This window comes from Ornithorhynchus anatinus, chromosome 1 (genome assembly GCF_004115215.2).
Source record: "Ornithorhynchus anatinus isolate Pmale09 chromosome 1, mOrnAna1.pri.v4, whole genome shotgun sequence".
Classification (NCBI taxonomy): Eukaryota; Metazoa; Chordata; class Mammalia; order Monotremata; family Ornithorhynchidae; genus Ornithorhynchus; species Ornithorhynchus anatinus.
This window is the reverse complement of record NC_041728.1, coordinates 134,761,102-134,779,574: the sequence shown is the minus strand read 5'-3', so window position 1 is coordinate 134,779,574 and position 18,473 is coordinate 134,761,102. Positions and strand designations below refer to the sequence as shown.

Sequence of the window (18,473 nt, the reverse complement as noted above, 5' to 3'; positions counted from 1 at the left end):
AGGGGCTGGAGAGGGACAGGGGAGATTTTCTGGAGATCACGCCTGATGGTGTCAATTTTGTTGATGAAGTAAGTGGCCAGGTCACTGGGGGCAAGTGATGGAGGAGGCGGGGGGCGGGGGGCAGGGGGCCCGAGAAGGGAGTTAAATGTCTGGAACAACTGGTGAGGGCAATGGGTGTCAATAAGGGTGGAGAAATAGTTTTGCCGGGCAGAGGAGAAGGCAGAGTTAAAGCATGCAAGGATAAACTTGAAGCGGATGAAATCGGCCTGATATTTAGATTTCCGCCAGCAGCGCTCAGCGGCTCGAGCACAGGAGGGAAGGAGTCGGCCTGTGAAGGTGATCCAGAGCTGTGGGTTAGTAGTGTGAGATCGGCAAAGAGATAGGGGAGTGAGTGAGTTGAGTTCAGTAGAGAGAGTGTTGTTGAGAACGTCTATTTGGTCATCAGGGGAGGGTAGTTTGGGTATGGAGCCTAAGTGGGGCATGATGAGTTGAGAAAATTGCATGGGGTCCAAAGACCGGAGGCCTCTGTGGGGGAATAATACAGATTTAAGGGGAGGAGGTATGGGAGAGAAGGCAGATAGAAGAGAGAGGCAGAGAGAAGGCAGTGGTCAGATAGAGCGACTTCAGATTCGGTGAGGGTAGAGGGTAGACTGTGCAGTGACTAGAGATGATAATAATAATGTTGGTATTTGTTAAGCACTTACTATGTGCAGAGCACTGTTCTAAGTGCTGTTGTAGATACAGGGAAATCAGGTTGACATGAGGCTCTCAGTCTTAATCCCCATTTTACAGATGAGGTAACCGGGGCACAGAGAAGTGAAGTGACTTGCCCACAGTCACACAGCTAAGTGGCAGAGCTGGAATTCGAACGCATGACCTCTGACTCCCAAGCCTGGGCTCTTTTCACTGAGCCACACTGACTTGCAGATGATGAGATCTAGCAAGTGTCCAAGTTGGTGAGTGGGCGAGGTGGGCAGGAGGCCAGTGGAGTCGAGGCGTGATCGAAGGCGGGCAGCAGAAGGAAGGGTCATCAGGAACATTTATGTGGATAAACTCGTCAGTGCTTGACACATAGTAAGCGCTTAACAAGTACCATCATCATCATCATTATTATGTGGTTCTAGGGGTGGCCCTGGGGAGATTTTACAGCTGAAATGGCTGCATGGTGTGAGTAAACCACCATATTTACTGCCATGCACCTTCATGGGCCAGTGCAGTTAAAGCAGCATGGCCTAATGGCTAGAAGATGCACCTAGGAGTCAGAGGACTTGGGTTCTAATCCTGGCTCCACCACTTGCCTGAGGTGTGACTTTGGGCAAAGTCATTTCACCTATCTGTGCCTCAGTGACCTCATCTGCTAATTGGGGATTAAATCCTCCTCCTTCCGAGTTAGACTGTGAGCCCCATGTGGGACAGGAACTGTGTCCAACCTGATTATCTTATATCTTCCCCGGTGCTTAGTACAGTGCTTGCGTGACTTAGTGAAAAGAGCACGGGCTTGGGAGTCAGAGGTCGGGGGTTCTATTCCCAGCTCCGCCACTTGTCAGCTGTGTGACTTTGGGCACTTCTCTGTGCCTCAGTTACCACATCTGCAGAATGGGGATTAAGACTGTGAGCCCCACGTGGATCAACCTGATTACCTTGTATCACCCCCCCAGAGCTTAGAACAGTGCTTGGCACATAGTAAGAGCTTAACAGATACCTTCTTCATTAATTCACAAAGTAAGTGCTTAAGCCATACCGTAAAAAAATTACTACCTCCTTCAGGAGTTTTTAACCTAATGGAGGAGACGGTAGATATAAAATGGCAAGTACGCAACTGATATTTCTGTTCTGAATACCAAGCTTTAACCCTGATCCTAGCCCTAAATCCAGTCTTAATGAGGTTGTCAGCAGGGTTCCATTGTTCACGAAGGGATTTTCTCCCTTTACACACCCTTTCTCCCAAGGACGGTCAAATCAATTATCAGAATAATGCTGAATACACAGTGTTCATGAACATTGGCCTTTTTCTAGCCTATAAGCTCCTTCTAGACCTTAAACTCCTTTTTTTATAGTATCTGGAAAGTGAAGCAGCATGGCGTAGAGGTTAGAGCAGGGGCCTGGAAGTCAGAAAGACCTGGGTTCTAATCCTCGCTCGACCGCTTGATCACTGTGTGACCTTGGGCAAGTCACTTCACTTCTCTGTGCCTCAGTGACCTCATCTGTAAAATGGGGATCGAGACTTTGAGCCCCACATGGGACAAGGGCTGTGTCCAACCCGATTTACTTGTATTCACCTCAGTGCTTAGTCCACTGCCTGGCACATATTAAGCGCTTAAGAAATCCCATAATCATTATTGTTATCACATTGTACTCTCCCAAATACTTTGTACAGGGCTCTGCTTACAGTAAGCGCTCAGTAAATATGATTGATTGACTGACTGCATTCTCTTGAAGCAGTGTGGCTCAGTGGAAAGAGCACGGGCTTGGGATCAGAGGATGTGGGTTCTAATTCCGCCTCCACCACTTGCCTGTTGTGTGACCTTGGCAAGTCACTTACCTTCTCTGTGCCTCAGTTACCTCATCTGTAAAATGGGGATTAAAACTGTGAGCCCCACATGGGACAACCTGATGACATTGTATCTACCCCAGCGCATAGAACAGTGCTTGGCACATAGTAAGCGCTTAACAAATACCATGATAATAATAATAATAATAATAGTTATTATTATTATTGCTCTTCATTGGGTTAAATAGGCAAGATTCAGGACACGGGGCAGTATGCCAACGTGTGCCCAACTCATTTAGGTACAGGGTGACCCTTTCGGTTACTCCATTTGGCTTCTGGACACTGATTCTGGCTATGCAAGATAAATGCCCTAACTCAGGATGGTCTGTTCCCTCCTTGCCTGAGGGGATTGGAGGGGAGAGTTGGTCAGGTTCAGGTGAAATGAGAACAAGAGGCTTCTTGCTTCCAAATCAAACTGAACTTTATTATTTGAAGAACAAAGATTGGTTGATTTATAGGTTTCTTTTCAAAGGAATTATTCTTCTAACTTTTGTACTTTCATCTGGAAATAGAAGTTCCAAAAAACCACACCAAAGGGGTTTTTTTTTTCCCCCGATACTCCTTCCCAAGCTAGGATATAAGAAAAATCCTTGATAAATCCCAATATTTTTCAAATATCTGTAGGTAACTCTTGATTAATCATGGGCTGGATTATCTACTCTTGTGGATTATTCAGGATCTTCGCTTCACCTCACTCCTGACGATTGGTTTAGAGCTATGCTCAGTGTGGGCAGGGAATGTGTCTGTCATATTGTTATTTTATACTCCCCCAGGTGCTTAGTAGAGTGTTCTACACACCTAAGCACTCAATAAATAACATTGATTGATTTCACTTGATTTCACTGTTCTCATTCCTGCTTCTTCAGACTGTGAGAATGGGAGATAGAGGGAAGCAGTGTGGTCCAGTGAATAAAATACAGACTTGGGAGTCAGAGGACCTGGGATCTAATCCCAGCTCTGCCATCCGTCTGCTGCATGACCTTGAGCAAGTCACTTAACTTTGTGTCCAACCCAATTGTCTTGTATCTACCCCAGTGCTTAGAACAGTGACTGGCACAAAGGAAATGCTTAACAAATACCACAAATATTACTGTTCTTGTTGTTAATATTAATAATAATAATGTTAATAATAATGTTTGGTATTTGTTAAGCGCTTACTATTGTGCAGAGCACTGTTCTAAGCGCTGGGGTAGATAGAGGGTAATCGGTTAATCCCCATTTTACAGATGAGGTAACTGAGGCACAGAGAAGTTAAGTGACTTACCCACAGTCACACTGCTGACAAGTGGCAGAGCGGGGATTCAAACCCATGATCTCTGACTCCCACGCCTGTGCTTTTTCCACTGAGCCATTTGCTCTGCCTCAGTTACCTCCTCTGTAAAATGGGGATTAAGACTGTGAGACCCATATGGGATATGGACTTTATCTCACCTGCTTAGCTTGTACCTACACCAGCACTTAGTGTCTGGCACATAGTAAGTGCTTAATAAATACCATAAAAAAGCCAATTAACTTCACTGCATTGTTGGTTGCAGTGGGAAGTTTTGGGAAGAGATTTCACTGTTCACTGTTCTCGGATTGTCTGTGGATTCCAATGTTTTGCTCTCTCTCTTTCTATTCTAAGGTCATGGGTAAAGAAGAATAGGTGGTATAACCATAGAAGTCACTGTGCTTGTGAAATTATGATTACTGCTGTATGGTCTCTTGGCTGTCTGGACTCTTGATATTCACCCCACCCTCAGCCCCACAGCCATTTCGAGCAAATCTGTAATTTATTTATTTACACCCATGTCTGACTCTCTCTCTAGACTATAAGCTCACTGTGGGCAGGGAACATATCTAATGAACTCTTTTTTATCCTACTCTCCCAAGTGCTCAGTATAGAGTTCTGCACATGGGAATCGTTCAACAAATACTATTGATGGATTGATTGAAAGTTTAGAAAGATTTTCTAGTCTTCCCCTTCCACCCTCTTCCACCCATTCTAACGCACGTCGAGAAGTCAGGGTTAGATGACTGGTTCTGGTCAGACGCTAACACGACACAGCTGGTTTGCTTTCTCCTTCAAGAGGCCTTCCCTGACTGAGTCCTCCTTACCTCTTCCACTCCCTTCTTAGTTGCCGTAACTTGATCCCTTTGTTCATCCCCCTCTCCCAGGCCCACAGCACTTATGTACATATCTGTCATTGTATTTATTCATATTAATGTCTGCCTCCCCCTCTAGACTGTAAGCTCGTAGTGGGCAGGGAATGTATCTGTTATATTTGTTGTACTGTGCTCTCCCGAGTGCTTAGTACAGTGTTCTGCACACGGTAAGCGCTCAATAAATACGGTTGACTAACTGCTTTTTTTTTTCTTTCCCAACACCACATCTCTGTGTTTGGTGGTTTAGGATGAAGAACAAGCTGTGGTATTTTGAATTTGGCACGACCGAAACTTTCGCTGCCACCTGCAAGAAGCTCCATGATTACGTAGAGATTGAGGTGAGTACCCCGGTTCCAAAAAGCTCGCTGGGTGGAGAGAACATACCTGCCAACTCTGTTTTATTGTACTCTTCCAAGTCCTTACTACATTTCTCTGCACATAGTAAGTGCTCAATAAATACCATTGATTGATTGATTGATTGCTCAGGCACTCAGTCAGCTTTCCCCACCATTTTTCCTCGCTGATCTCCTACTGCAACCCAACCCACGCACTCCACTCCTCTAACGCAGACCTACTCTCTGCAGTTCGATCTCATCTATCGCTCCTCCGATCCTTTGCCCACATCTTCCCTTAGGTCTGGAATTCCTCCCTTCTTATATCTGACTGTCCTCCACCCTCCCCACCTTCAAAACGCTCCTAAAAATGACCTCTCCTTCAAGAGGCCTTCACTGGCTGGCCCCTCATTTCCCCACCCTATTTGCCTCCCCCTCTGCGTCAACTATACGATTGGCTTTGGACGCCTCAATTACTTTAATACTCAACCCAGGACTACAGCACTTATGTACCTATGTCCCTATGCTTTACTATTTCCCCTATTTGTAATTATTTTAATGTCTGTCCTCCCCTGGAGACTGTAAGCTCCTTGTGGGCAGGGATTGCTTCTACCAACTCTAATTATACTTTCCCAAAGCACTCAGTACACTGCAGAATATTGTTCGACTGATTGACCATGGTATCGAGTCCTGCCCCAAACAGTGCCTGGCACATAGTAAGCGCTTAACAAATACAATCATTATTATTAAACCAGCCCAGACTAACCCCTGGACAAAAGGAGTCCACTCCATTACTTCCCTTGAAAATACATTTTCCTGTCTAAAATGCCTAATTTTTCTCTCTGTGGCAAACATGTACTTCCCATCTGAATCTTGGATGGCCTTTGGATCTTGCATCTGGCTGAAAAGGGTCTAATCTGTTATTTGACAACTCTTTTAGTCCACCATTTCTTTTCCTTACAAGTTACTCGTTAATTGCTTACTATGTATCAGGCACTGTACTAAGCACTGGAATAGATACAAGATATGCAGGTTGATCACAGACCATGTCCCACAGGAACTCACAATCTTAATCCCCATTTTACAGATGAGAATTTATGTACATATGTGTAATTTATTTACTTATTTGTACTAATGTTTGTCTCCCCCCCTTAGACTGTAAGCTCATTGTGGGCAGGGAATGTGTCTGTTTATTGTTATACTGTACTCCCCTGAGTGCTCAGTACAGGCTTTGCACACAGTAAGCGCTCAATAAATACGATTGAATGAATGAATGAAGGAGGGAACTAAGGCACAGAGAATTTAGGTGACTTGCCCAAGATCACACAGCAGCAAGTGGCAGAGCTGGCATTAGCATCCAGGTCCTCTAGACTGTAAGCTCGTTATGGCCAGAGAAAGTATCTACCGACTGTTCTGTGTTATGGCACAGTAGAAAGAGCCCGGGCTTGGGAGTCAGAGTTCATGGGTTCGAATCCCGGCTCCGCAGCTTGCCAGCTGTGTGACTTTGGGCAAGTCACTTAACTTCTCTGTGCCTCAGTGACCTCATCTGTAAAATGGGGATGAAAACTATGAGCCCCACGTGGGACAAGCTGATCACCTTGTATCCCCCGGCACTTAGAACAGTGCTCTGCACATAGTAAGCGTTTAACAAATACCAACATTATTATTATTATCACTCTCCCAATAATCAGGATACAGTCTTAATCTCCATTTTTAATCTCCAGTCTTAATCTTAATCAGGATCCTAGTCTTGATCTCCATTTTACACTTGCTGTAACTGAGGCACAGAGAAGTGAGGTGACTTGCTCAAGGTCAGACAGCAGACAAGTGGCAGGCCTGGGATTAGAACCCGGGTCCTCTGACTGCCAGGCCCCTACTCTTTCCACTAGGCCTTGCAGCTTCTCAGCCGCTTCCAACTTTTCCACTGGCTCCTCGGGCTCTTCAAGAGCCCATTCAAACTTACCGTGCACTTGTACCGACCTGTTTTACCAATCTGCCTCCTCTCTCCCTATTTCATTTGCTCACCTGCCTACCCCCAGCTTCAGATTTGTCCCTTTCCTTCCTCTCGGGTGTGTCTTCCTAAGCCTCTCTTGCTGCCTCATCCTCTCTCCTTCTCTCGTTTCTTCAGTTAGCTTGTGACATCATCTAAAGACCAGCAACTGTCCATTTCTCTCTCCATCCTCTTGCAGGCAGGATAACTCAGCAAGTCCGGATTAGCTGCAGACGGAGTCAATCAGTCAGTAATATTCATCGAGCACTTATTCTGTGAGGAGCACTCTACTAAGCACTTGGGAGAGTACAGTGTAACAATATAACAGATACATTCCCTGCCCACAAGGAGCTTGCAGTTTAGAGGGAGAGACAGACATTAATATAAATATACAGAGCATTTGGGATCTGGAAGGAAAGACATCCATAAGGGAAAGCCATCTGGGAAGTCCATAAGGGAAATATTCAGAGCATTTGGGATCATGGGGGAAAGCTGTCTGTTATATCGTGTCGTCTGCGCCCGTGTTATCTGTGCATAGTAAGTGCTCAATAAATATGACTGATCGATTGATTATTTAAGCCAGGTTGGCAGAGTCCTAGTACGTATCAGTGTAATTGGTCCACCAGCGTTTCACCCCCGTGACGGGGTCTGGCATTCCTCGCCGATGCAGTCGGCATGGAAATGATGTGGGAAATTCCCCCTGCTGCCTGAAAGAACACTCAGCACAGAGGGTACCTTTGAAACAAAACCCCCAAAGCCCAAAGTTTTACAAAATTCTGCTTTACACATCTGCCTTTTCGATTATTTTGAACATCCTTCCCCGCTGGTGCGGGTTAGTTAGATACCCGTATGTGAAGTCTGAGATCCTCCACCTTGATCCCTCTGAGTTTTTCTGGCCAGATGCGTTCAGAAGCGGCAGAGGCTGGGGTTTCTGGCGTGGGGCTGAGGGAATGAACTGGGGTAACTGCCACTCACTCCTGAATGGAAGAGGCATGAGAGGCGGGTTCGCTGGAAAGGAGAAAAACTCTTCTGTTTACAGATAAATATGCTGATTAGAAGTAGTGTTGGGAAATGGAAGAAGGCCATGGCTGGTGATTGGCCTTGAGTAACATTTTATATTTGTGCATTCTCTGTTGGTGCATTATCTGGTGGGGTCTCTTTAAATATACACCATGTGAATGACAGAGTTGGCGTAACCAGAGCCAGCTGCAGCAGAACAAAATATTCCTGTTTTTCCCCCCTACAGCTGTGTCGGAGAGTGTGCCTGGAATATTCTTGCTCTCTCCCTGCCTTTCCTTTCTCTCTCCCTTTTCTCCCACTCTTCTCCTTTAATCTTTTCCTTTCTGTCCCTCTTTCTTCTCTCCCCCTTCCCTCCCTCTCTCTCTTTCTCTCTCTCCTCCCTCCCTTCATCTCTCCCTGAGTCCCTTCCTCCCTTCTTCCATCCTCCCCCACCAGTTTTACTCCACGACCGCCGTGCCTTTGCATGTCCATCTTTAGATTACATAGGCCCAGCCTTAAATTAAAGGAAGTGAGTGGGGAAGGAGGAGCAACAAGCAATTTTCTAGTTGCTGCTAAGTGCATTCCTTACTTACGCAGTGTGCATCGATGGTTTCTGTGCTGTTTGAGTTTTGGGAATCTATTTCCTGGTTTGTTTGTTTTTTACCTTCCAGTAATGGGTCCTTGTATTATTTACTCATGAGGATAAGCCAAAAAAAAAAAAATCTTTATCCTCCTCGTCATTTGACAAAGAGACTGATAGAGTATAGCGTTGTCTGGGTTGGACCCTGTCCTACGTGGGGCTCCTATTCTTAATCCCCCTTTGACAGGTGAGGCACAGAGAAGTGAAGTGATTTCCTCAAGGTCACACAGCAGACAAGTGGTAGAGTCAGGGATTAGGACCCAGGTCCTCCGATTCCCAGGCCCATGTTCTTTCTGCTAGGCCACGCTGCTTCTCTGGCTGTGAGTCCCAACCTGATTATATCTACCTCAGGGCTTAGTACAGTGCTTGACACAGAGTAAGCACTTAGCAAACACTATTATTATCATCATTGTTGTTATTATTATCATCATTATTGCTATTATTAGTCCTAGTGGTAGGAAAGAAGGTACCAAGTCTCCCTGTCCCTCCTCTCAGTTGTCTACATCTTCCAGCCTTTTTGCCCCGCACCCATCCCAAAACAAAAATAGCTCTAAGAGGCACATGTTCCCGTTCCCTGAAAATACTAGTATTCAGTCATTTAATCAATCAAACGTATTTATTGACCACTTTCTGGGTGTGCTTGGGAGAATACAATGTAACAAGATAACAGTTGGTAGACACATTCCCTCCCCATAATGAGCTAACAATCTAGAAGGGGAGACAGACATTAATACAAATAAATAAATTATGGCTATGGACATAAGTGCTGTGAGGTTAAGGGAGGAACTAATAAAGGGAGCAAATTCCCTTGGAAGAGATCAGTTGGGAAGAAGACTCACCTTCTCACTGTGCCTCTAGCTCATCTATCTCACTGCTGACCCCATGCCCCCATCCTGCCTCTGGCCTAGAACGCCCTCTCTCTTCAAATCCAACAGATAATTAATCCCCCCTCCTTCAAAGTCTTATTGAAGGCACATAATAATAATAATAATAATAATGTTGGTATTTGTTAAGCGTTTACTATGTGCAGAGCACTGTTTAAGCACTGGGGTAGATACAGGGTGATCAGGTTGTCCCACATGAGACTCACGGTCTCAATCTCCATTTTACAGATGAGGCCACTGAGGCACAGAGAAGTTAAGTGACTTGCCCAAAGTCACACAGCTGACAAGTGGCAGAGCGGGAATTCGAACCCATGACCCCTGACTCCCAAGCCCGTGCTCTTTCCACTGAGCCACGCTACATCTCCTCCAAGAGGCCTTCCCCAACTCAGCCCTCTTTTCGTCTTCTCCCACTCCCTTCTGCGTCACCCTGACTCGCTCCCTTTATTCATCCCCCCTTCCCAGCCCCACGGCACTTATGGCCATATCTGGAATTTATTTATTTATATTCATGTCTGTCTCCCCAGCTCTAGACCGCAAGCTCGTTGTGGACAGGGAATGTGTTTATTGTTGAATCCAACTCTCCCAAGTACTTAGTAAAGTGCTCTGCGCACAGTAAGAGCTCAGTATGATTGAATGAACAAATGAATGAATGAATTGTCCCACCCAAATGCCAAGGGTCTGGTGGGCTGTCCTTCACGGTTCCCTCTGGCTCGGGATCTAGGGGTGGCGTGGGTGGGTGGGGGGAAGGGGTCTCTGGCTCACTGGAACTTTGCAGTGTTTGTCGGAGCCCACATGTCCAGCCAGACGATAACTTTCCAGTTGCCTTGAGAGAAAGGCATCGGTGTCTCGGGTAGAGCCAGGATCTCGGTTTGAAAGTTGATGAGGCTCTGAGATGACTGTGATCTGAGGCCAGCAAATGCCACGACTCTCTCCCACCACTTTCCCACACCATGTGGGAGAGAGAGAGAGAGAGAGAGTGCGACAGAGAGGAGTTCATGTCATGTATGCCCGCTGAGGGATCAAAGGCAGGGACTCTGGAGGAGGAGAGAAACGCTAGTCCCCCCTCTCCCTCCAGATCATGGACCCTGAGCCTTTTTCCCCGTCCTGTCCAACGAGGCGGTCCATCCTCCCTCCTTCTCGCTGAGAAAAGATGGCCCCTTCAGGCCCTCCTCCTGTACTCAGAGACGGTGTCGGCCATTCCTCTCCAGCCAGCGTTGCCCACCCGGGCCCCTCTCCTCATCCAGCGTCGGAAGAGTTAACTCACCCGTATTTTCAGTTAAAATAAATGTAACTGCTTGCCTTTCTTCCAACTCCGAGGAGACTGCCCGCCTTGAGCGCCGAGAAACGGCAGTTTTGTTTTGGAAATTGGCATCCGTCGCAGGATAGCTCCTGGAAATGAATTTGGTTTCCCCCCCAGCTGCAATATTCTACTTCCAGCCTCCCTGCCAACACCCTTCCAGCTGCCCCCTTTCAAAGAGACCATTGTACCAGTTTGGCACTGTAACAGAGGAGGGCTAAAGAGGAAGAAAACATTTTCTGCCCATTGGACGTTCTTCGGTGTGCTGTGTATATATGGCATCCATACCGCATTCCTCGAGCCCACACGAATCTGCCAGACCTCCATTCATCCCGGCAGTGGAGAGGACGGGGAGGGGGGGAGCGATCCCACTGCAAGAGAACCATCCCTTTGCTGACCCGAAGTCAGTGGAATACATATGGTAGAGCTCGGGAGGCGAGGTCGGGGGAGGTGAAGGGGAAATCAAGCCCGGGCCACTTGAGCCCAGACACTGGCCTAATTGAGCTTCGGTCCGTGACGAGCACTGAAGGGACAGTGCTCGTAGTGTTGGCATCTCGGGGTTTCAGTTCGTCCAGTTGAACGGTCTTCTTGGGTTCCTATTCATTTGCTTCTCTTGAAGGGGCTCCTGCTCGTTCTGAGCCCTTTCCCACATCCTCCCCCTACCCTGGAACTCTTTCTCCCTCCATAATACACCAGACCCCCTCCCTCCCACCCTTCAAAGCATTACTAAGGTCAAAATCTCCTCCATGAGGCCTTCCCTGATTAAGCCCTCTCCTCCCCCTCCCCGCCACCACTCACCCTCCTGTCTGCGTCATCTAAGCATCGGATCCGTGACCTTTGGATATTTGATATTCGCCCCAAGCCCACAGCATTTATGTACGTGTTTTTAGATTATTATAGATTATTAATGTTGTCTGTCCCCCTCTAGTCTGTAAGCTCGTTATGGGCAAGGAACGTGTCTGCCAATACTTTTGTATTGTACTCTCCCCAGCTCTTAGAACAGTGTCCTGCACACCCAGTAAGCGCTCAGTAAATACTGTTGATCGATCGATTGATTATCCACGTTGACCTGGAATCAGAATCTCAGAACTGAAAGGGATTCCCCTCCCTCTGGGTGGACCTGACCTGACTTTTCTTTGTCTTTTTTCCTTCCAACTTTCCAGAGAAAGACTGGACAGTTGCCCAATACTCACCATCATCTTAGACAAGGGTAGTTTTTCTCTAATGTCTAATAGACATTCCTTCTGCTGTAAAATAACAGCATACTTTTCCTCCTTAATAATAATAATAATAATAACTGTGGTATTTGTTAAGCGCTTACTATGCGTCAGGCTAGGGTAGATACGAGATCATCAGATCCCACATGGGATTGTTCTTGTCTGTCCGTCTCCCCCGATTAGACCGTAAGCCCGTCAAACGGCAGGGACTGTCTCTATCTGTTGCCGACTTGTTCATCCCAAGCGCTTAGTACAGTGCTCTGCACATAGTAAGCGCTCAATAAATACTGTTGAATGAATGAATGAATGAATAAGTAGGAGGGAGAACAAGGATGGATTCCACATTTGCAGATGAGGGAACTGAGGCCCAGAGAAGTTAAGTGACTTCCTAAGGTCACAAAGCAGGCAAGTGGCAGAGCCGGGATTAGAACCCGGGTTCTCTGGCTCCCAGGCCCGGGTTCTTGTCACGGGGCCGTGCTGTTTCTCTGTTATTTTCATGGAGAATAGTTAACTACTTTCCAAAATACTTATGTTGGGCAAGGTGATATGGCAACTCTCATTTAAAGGTTATTGGTTCTACAAATAATCAGTCAATCCGTGGTATTTACTGTGTGCTTTCAGTGTGCAAAGCACTATATTAAGCACGTAGGAGAATGTGATGTAGTAGGTAGAGACGATCCTCGCCCTCAAGAGCTTACAGTCTAGGTACTGGGGCAGGCTTATTCCAGCTCTCAAGATAGGTTTTTTGGCCATCCAAAAAGAAACCAACTCACAAAAATGAGCTTTAATCTCAACCGACTGAAGGTAAATCACTTGACTGCTAATTTTAGTGGGTGAGGCATCCAACTTTCTTCCCCTGATGAGCAGTGAAAAGACACAGTCACTTCGACTCTGTTTTTCCTTCTCTGTTCCCTGAGAATATGGTGGCCACCACGTTCGGATCCCCAAATCTCTGCCAAGTGTGTAATTCTCCTTTAAACTGAGAAAAGCACCATCTTTTTTATCCATCTTTCTCCACTTCATTCTCTCACTTGTCGTAATTATTGGATGATTCAGAATTCCCCTGTTCTGTCTTATTTATAGAATCTAAAGTCCTTTTTATGGTATTGGTTAAGTATTTACTCTGTATTAAACACTGTTCTAATTACTGGGGTAGATATCAGATAATTAGGTCAGACCCTTTCCTTGTCCCGTGACCTCGGTAGGGAGGAAGCTCCCGGTCCCACTTTCAGGTCTACCTAACCCTCCCTTCCCCCTTTACTCACTTCATTTCTCTTGTCCTCAAGGGAAGGTCATGAAGGTCCCCTAATAAAAATCCTTGCCTGCCCAAACTGTCACTCACATTGATTTCCATCAAAGTCTTTAATGGGACTTTATTCTCTCTGGTCCAAGTTCTGACTTGCCTGAAATTTATCTTCTCACCCAGCACTTCCACTGTACCATGTACTTTCGGCCGTATTCCACCCCAATAGTTTGGGACCCATTGGCCATATCCAGCATGGTGTGGTGGATAGGCCATGGGCCTGGGAGTCAGAAGGTCGTAGGTTCTAATCCTGGCTCTGCCACGTGTCTGCTGTGTGACCTTGGGCAAGTCACTTCACTTCTCTGTGCCTCTGTTACCTCATCTGTGGGACTGAGACTGTGAGCCCCACGTGGGGCAGGGACTGTGTCCAACTTGATTTGCTTGTATCCACCCCAGCTTTCAGTACAGTGCCTGGCACATACTAAGCGCTTAACAGATGCTATTGTTATGATTATCATTATAATTATTACTTAACTTCTCTGTGCCTCAGTTCCCTCATCTGTAAAATGGGGATTAAGACTGTGAGCCTCACATGGCATGACCTGATTACCCCGTATCTCCCCCGGCCCTTAGAACAGTGCTCTGCACATAGTAAGCACTTAAATACCAACATTATTATTATTATTATTACTATCAGTATCATTATATTATCATGTATATCATATCGTAGATATTATCCTATCTATCCAAGGCATGATTTTGCTCCAGCTGTAAGGACACTCTCTTTCTGATGGTGAATGAGCCATTAACAGCACCTTTTCATCCACCCATCTCCTGCAGTTGCCCATTTTTTTTATGGTATATGTTAAGCGCTTACTATGTGCCAGGTATTGTACTAAGCACTGGGTTAGGTAAAAGCTAATCAGATTGAACATACTCCATGTCCCACATGGGGCTCACAGTCTCAATCTCCATTGTACAGGTGAGGTCACTGAGGCCCAGAGAAGTGAAGTGACTTGCCTAAGGCCACACAGCAGACAAGTGGCGGAGCTGGGGTTAGAACCCAGGTCTTTCTGGCTCCCAGCCCCCTGCTCTATTCACTAGGCCATGTTGTTTCTCCTGGGAATCCCTACCCAGGAGAGTCCAGAAAGTCAGGTTAGATCCTTAGGCCAAGCAGAAAACCTTCTTGCACCACCTTCTTCCTTACCCTATTTTTGAGAGGGAGTGATGTTATAGTAATTACGGCATTTGTTCAGCGCTTACTATGTGCCAAGCACTATTCTAAGCCCTGGGGTAGATACAGGGATTAGCACTGTGCTCTTCTAGCACACCTATCCGGCTGGCAATGAAACGCAGGTTAGGTAGGACACAGTCCTTGTCCCACATGGGGCTCAAAGTCTGTGTAGGAGGAAGAAGATGTGAGACATCCCATTTTCCAGTTGAGGAAACTGAGGCCCAGAGAAGGGAAATGACTTGCCCGAGTTCACACAGCAGGCAGTTGATGGAGCCGGGATTAGAAGCCTCTGACTCCCAGGCCCGTGCTACTAGGCCACACTGGGAACTGTGGCCCCTGGGGTAGATACAGGTAATCAGGTTGTCCCAGGTGGGGTTTATAGTCTTAATCCCCATTTTACAGATGAGGTAACTGGGGCACAGAGAAGTTAAGCCACCTGATTACCTTGTATCTACCCAACGCTTAGAACAATGCGTGCTTAACGAATACCATGATTATGATCATTATTATTATTATTACTATGCGGGTTGGCCCAGGTCACACAGCAGACAAGTGGCGTGGCTGGGATTAGAACCCACCTCCTCTGACTCCCAGGCCCGTGCTCTTTCCACTAAGCCATTATTATTATTATTAAGCGGGTTGCCCCAGGTCACACAGCAGACAAGTGGTGTGGCTGGGATTAGAACCCACATCCTCTGACTCCCAAGCCCGTGCTCTTTCCACTAAACCACGGTGCTTCTCTGTGGTTTCTGTGTTACCCGAGGCCATCGTGTTATCTACCAACTCCGTTGTATTGTGCTGTCCCAACCACATAGTACAGTGCTCTGCACAGGGTAAGGGCTCAATAAACACAATTGGGGGGTTGACTGATTGAGACTTCCAAGATTCCCTCAAAGTGGGGGCTGGCTATCAGTCAGTCAGTCATATTTACTGAGCACTTACTCTGTGCAGCTCACTGCACTAAGCGCTTGGGAGAGTTCAATAGGACAATATAACAGACGTATTCCGTGCCCACAGCGATCTTATGGTCTCGAGGAGCTAGACACAAAGATAATAATGTTGGTATTTGTTAAGCGCTTACTATGTGCCGAGCACTGGTCTAAGCGCTGGGGTAGACACAGGGGAATCAGGTTGTCCCACGTGGGGCTCACGGTCTTAATCCCCGTTTTACAGATGAGGTAACTAGGCCCAGAGAAGTGAAGTGACTTGCCCACAGTCACACAGCTGACAAGTGGCAGAGCCGGGAGTCGAACCCATGACCTCTGACTCCGAAGCCCGTGCTCTTTCCACTGAGCCAAGACTAGCTTCATGTCTCCTCCCATTGGTAGCATTTCTTGGCAGGGAAATAGTAATAATAATAATGTAGGTATTTGTTATGCGCTTACTATGTGCAGAGTACTTTTCTAAGCGCTGGGGGAGATACAGGGTCATCAGGTTGTCCCATGTGAGGCTCACAGTTAATCCCCATTTTCCAGAGGAGGGAACTGAGGCACAGAGAAGTGAAGTGACTTGCCCACAGTCACACAGCTGCCAAGTGGCAGAGCTGGGATTCGAACCCATGACCTCTCCGGGCTCTTTCCACTGAGCCACCCTGGAAAGGGTCTTCCAACTCTGTTATATAGTACTCTCTCAAGTGCTTAGTCCAGTGTTCCACACGCAGTAAGCGCTCAATAAATGTGATCGAATGATTGATTGATATCTCACAACCAGTGTCAGCGAGCCTGTTCAGAAATATTGCTCTCCTGCCATCAAGAAGGACCTGGATGATGATGATGATGATGATGATGATGGTATTAAGCGCTTACTATGTGCCAAGCACTGTTCTAAGCACTGGGATAGACACAAGGATATCGAGGTTGTCCCACGTGGGGCTCACAGTCTTAATCCCCATTTTAGAGATGAGGTAACTGAGGCACAAAGAAGTGAAGTGACTTGCTCAAAGTCACACAGCTGACAAGTGGCCGAGCCGGGATTAGAACCCATGACCTCCGACTCCCACCGAACCATGCGGCTTCCCGATTGGCTGGAGGAGGACATGAAGAGTTTAGATTCTCTTTTTAATGGCCAACTAGATAGATGTGCTAGAAGAGCTCAGTGCTAATTGCCCCAATTTAGAATCAAACCCACTCACTCTCCCGTATTCCTCCACCGTCCACTTCTCTTTTTTCAAGTCGTCCCCCATTTAGATAACGAGAAACGAGAAAATTCAAAATCAGGAGAGTGACTTTCAAGAGGGACAAGTCCAAGGCAGTACATTTAAGAAGGAAAACCAAACTGAACAAATATTAGAGGTGGAATTGCTGACTTTATGGAAGCCTAGCAGACATGGATCTTGGGATCGCAGAGGAGCTGAAGCTAAACCTATCAACAGTGGAGTGTTGTGCAACTTGATGACAGAAATGGAAGCAAAGCATTTAGAAAGCAGAAGCAAAAGGTAGCTTTCCTGCTAACTCAATATTGTTTCAACGCTGTTAGAACACCAAGTCCATTTCTGGACTTCAAACTTAAAAAGCACGTGGAGAAATTGGAAAGGATTCAGAAGAGGATTATAAAAAAATAGGACTTGGGAAGGTTTAGTTAAGGAAGAGTCACCATTATTGGTCTTCAAACGTACAGAGGTCATTATGTGATGGATGGGAACCATGTCGGTATCCATCTCTACCGAAGACACAATAAAAGGAAATGGGTTTGAAGTGCAGCATGGAGGATTTAGGCTAGCATCCTAGGAGAAGAAAGTACTAAATGCTGAAACTATGGGATTCTGCTCTCTAGAAGCCTTTAGAAATAGAATGCTGTTTAGCGTTGACGGCAGGTTCAAAAGGACCTCGGATCTAGTACTGTTTTCTTGAGCTGGCAGATCTAGGCCGGAAGCTCATCGTGGGCAGGGGTTGGATCTGTTTATTGTTGTGTTGTACTCTCCCAAGCGCTTAGTAGACTGTTCTGCACGCAGTAAGTGCTCAATAAATATGATCGAATAAATGACGAAAGCTCTGAGAAAGGGTTCGCTTTTGTCTGGGATAGTTTAGAAAGTGGTGGAAAGAATGTTTTGTCTCCGCAGCCCCAGAGGCCACAGTTCCTGTGTGGCCTAGTAGAATGAGCACGGGGCTGGGAGTCAGAGGCTTCTGATCCCGGCTCCCTCAACTGCCTGCTGTGTGAACTTGGTCAAGTCATTTCCCTTCCTCTGGGCCTCAGTTTTCTCAACTGGAAAATGGGATGCAATACCTCTTCTTCCTCCTACACAGACTTTGAGCCCCATGTGGGACAAGGACTGTGTCCTACCTAACTTGCGATTAATTGCCAGGCGGAAAGGTGTGCTAGAAGAGCACAGTGCTAATTGCTCTTTAGAATCAGCGATTCGAATCGTGCTTGATACACAATAATAAGTGCTTTAACAAATAACAAACGATTATATCCCAGCTACCCAGCCAAACAAACAAACCATCCACATCTGAGGCAGAAACTAGAACCGGGGGATTGTCTTCTGGGAGGGGATGAATGTCGAATGCCTCGGACAGCTGACTGCAAACCGAGCGTGGATTGAGGAGAGGTGGGCAGCGGGGACGGGCTCCTATTGGAGAGATTCCTGAGCTGCTTCCAAAAGCTTTGGCTCGGAGCCCGCCGAGACCCCCCTGTGTGCTTCTGTCTCAGGCAGAGGCCTGAACTTTGGCATTTCATTCCCCTCACGGAACATGGTGTGTGTGGGGGGGGGGGTGTTTGTGTGTGTGTTTGTGTGTATGCGCTCGGCCTCGTCCATGTGCAGAGCCAGGGAACAGCGGTTCTCTGTCTCCTCGGCCATATCATGGCTATAAATACCCCACAGAGTTTATTTTCCTCTCACCGCAGTTGCGGTGCTGTTCCATCTCAGAGAGCGGCCTGTACCAGGTATAGGAAATCATTAAATTCTCTGAGGAGCAGTTGTCCTCCTAGCCTCCTTCCCCCAG

At 46.7% G+C, this 18,473-nt stretch overlaps 1 protein-coding gene across 2 annotated transcripts in view; it reads left to right on the top strand.

Annotated features, from left to right (window-relative positions):
* DGKG (diacylglycerol kinase gamma) overlaps nucleotides 1-18,473 on the top strand; it is a 340,544-nt gene that overhangs the window by 242,963 nt on the left and 79,108 nt on the right. For both annotated transcript variants that reach the window (XM_029061465.1, XM_029061482.2), the window contains one exon: nucleotides 4,944-5,034. In XM_029061465.1, the coding sequence (XP_028917298.1) occupies nucleotides 4,944-5,034 (91 nt within the window). The remainder of the gene's footprint in view (nucleotides 1-4,943; nucleotides 5,035-18,473) is intronic.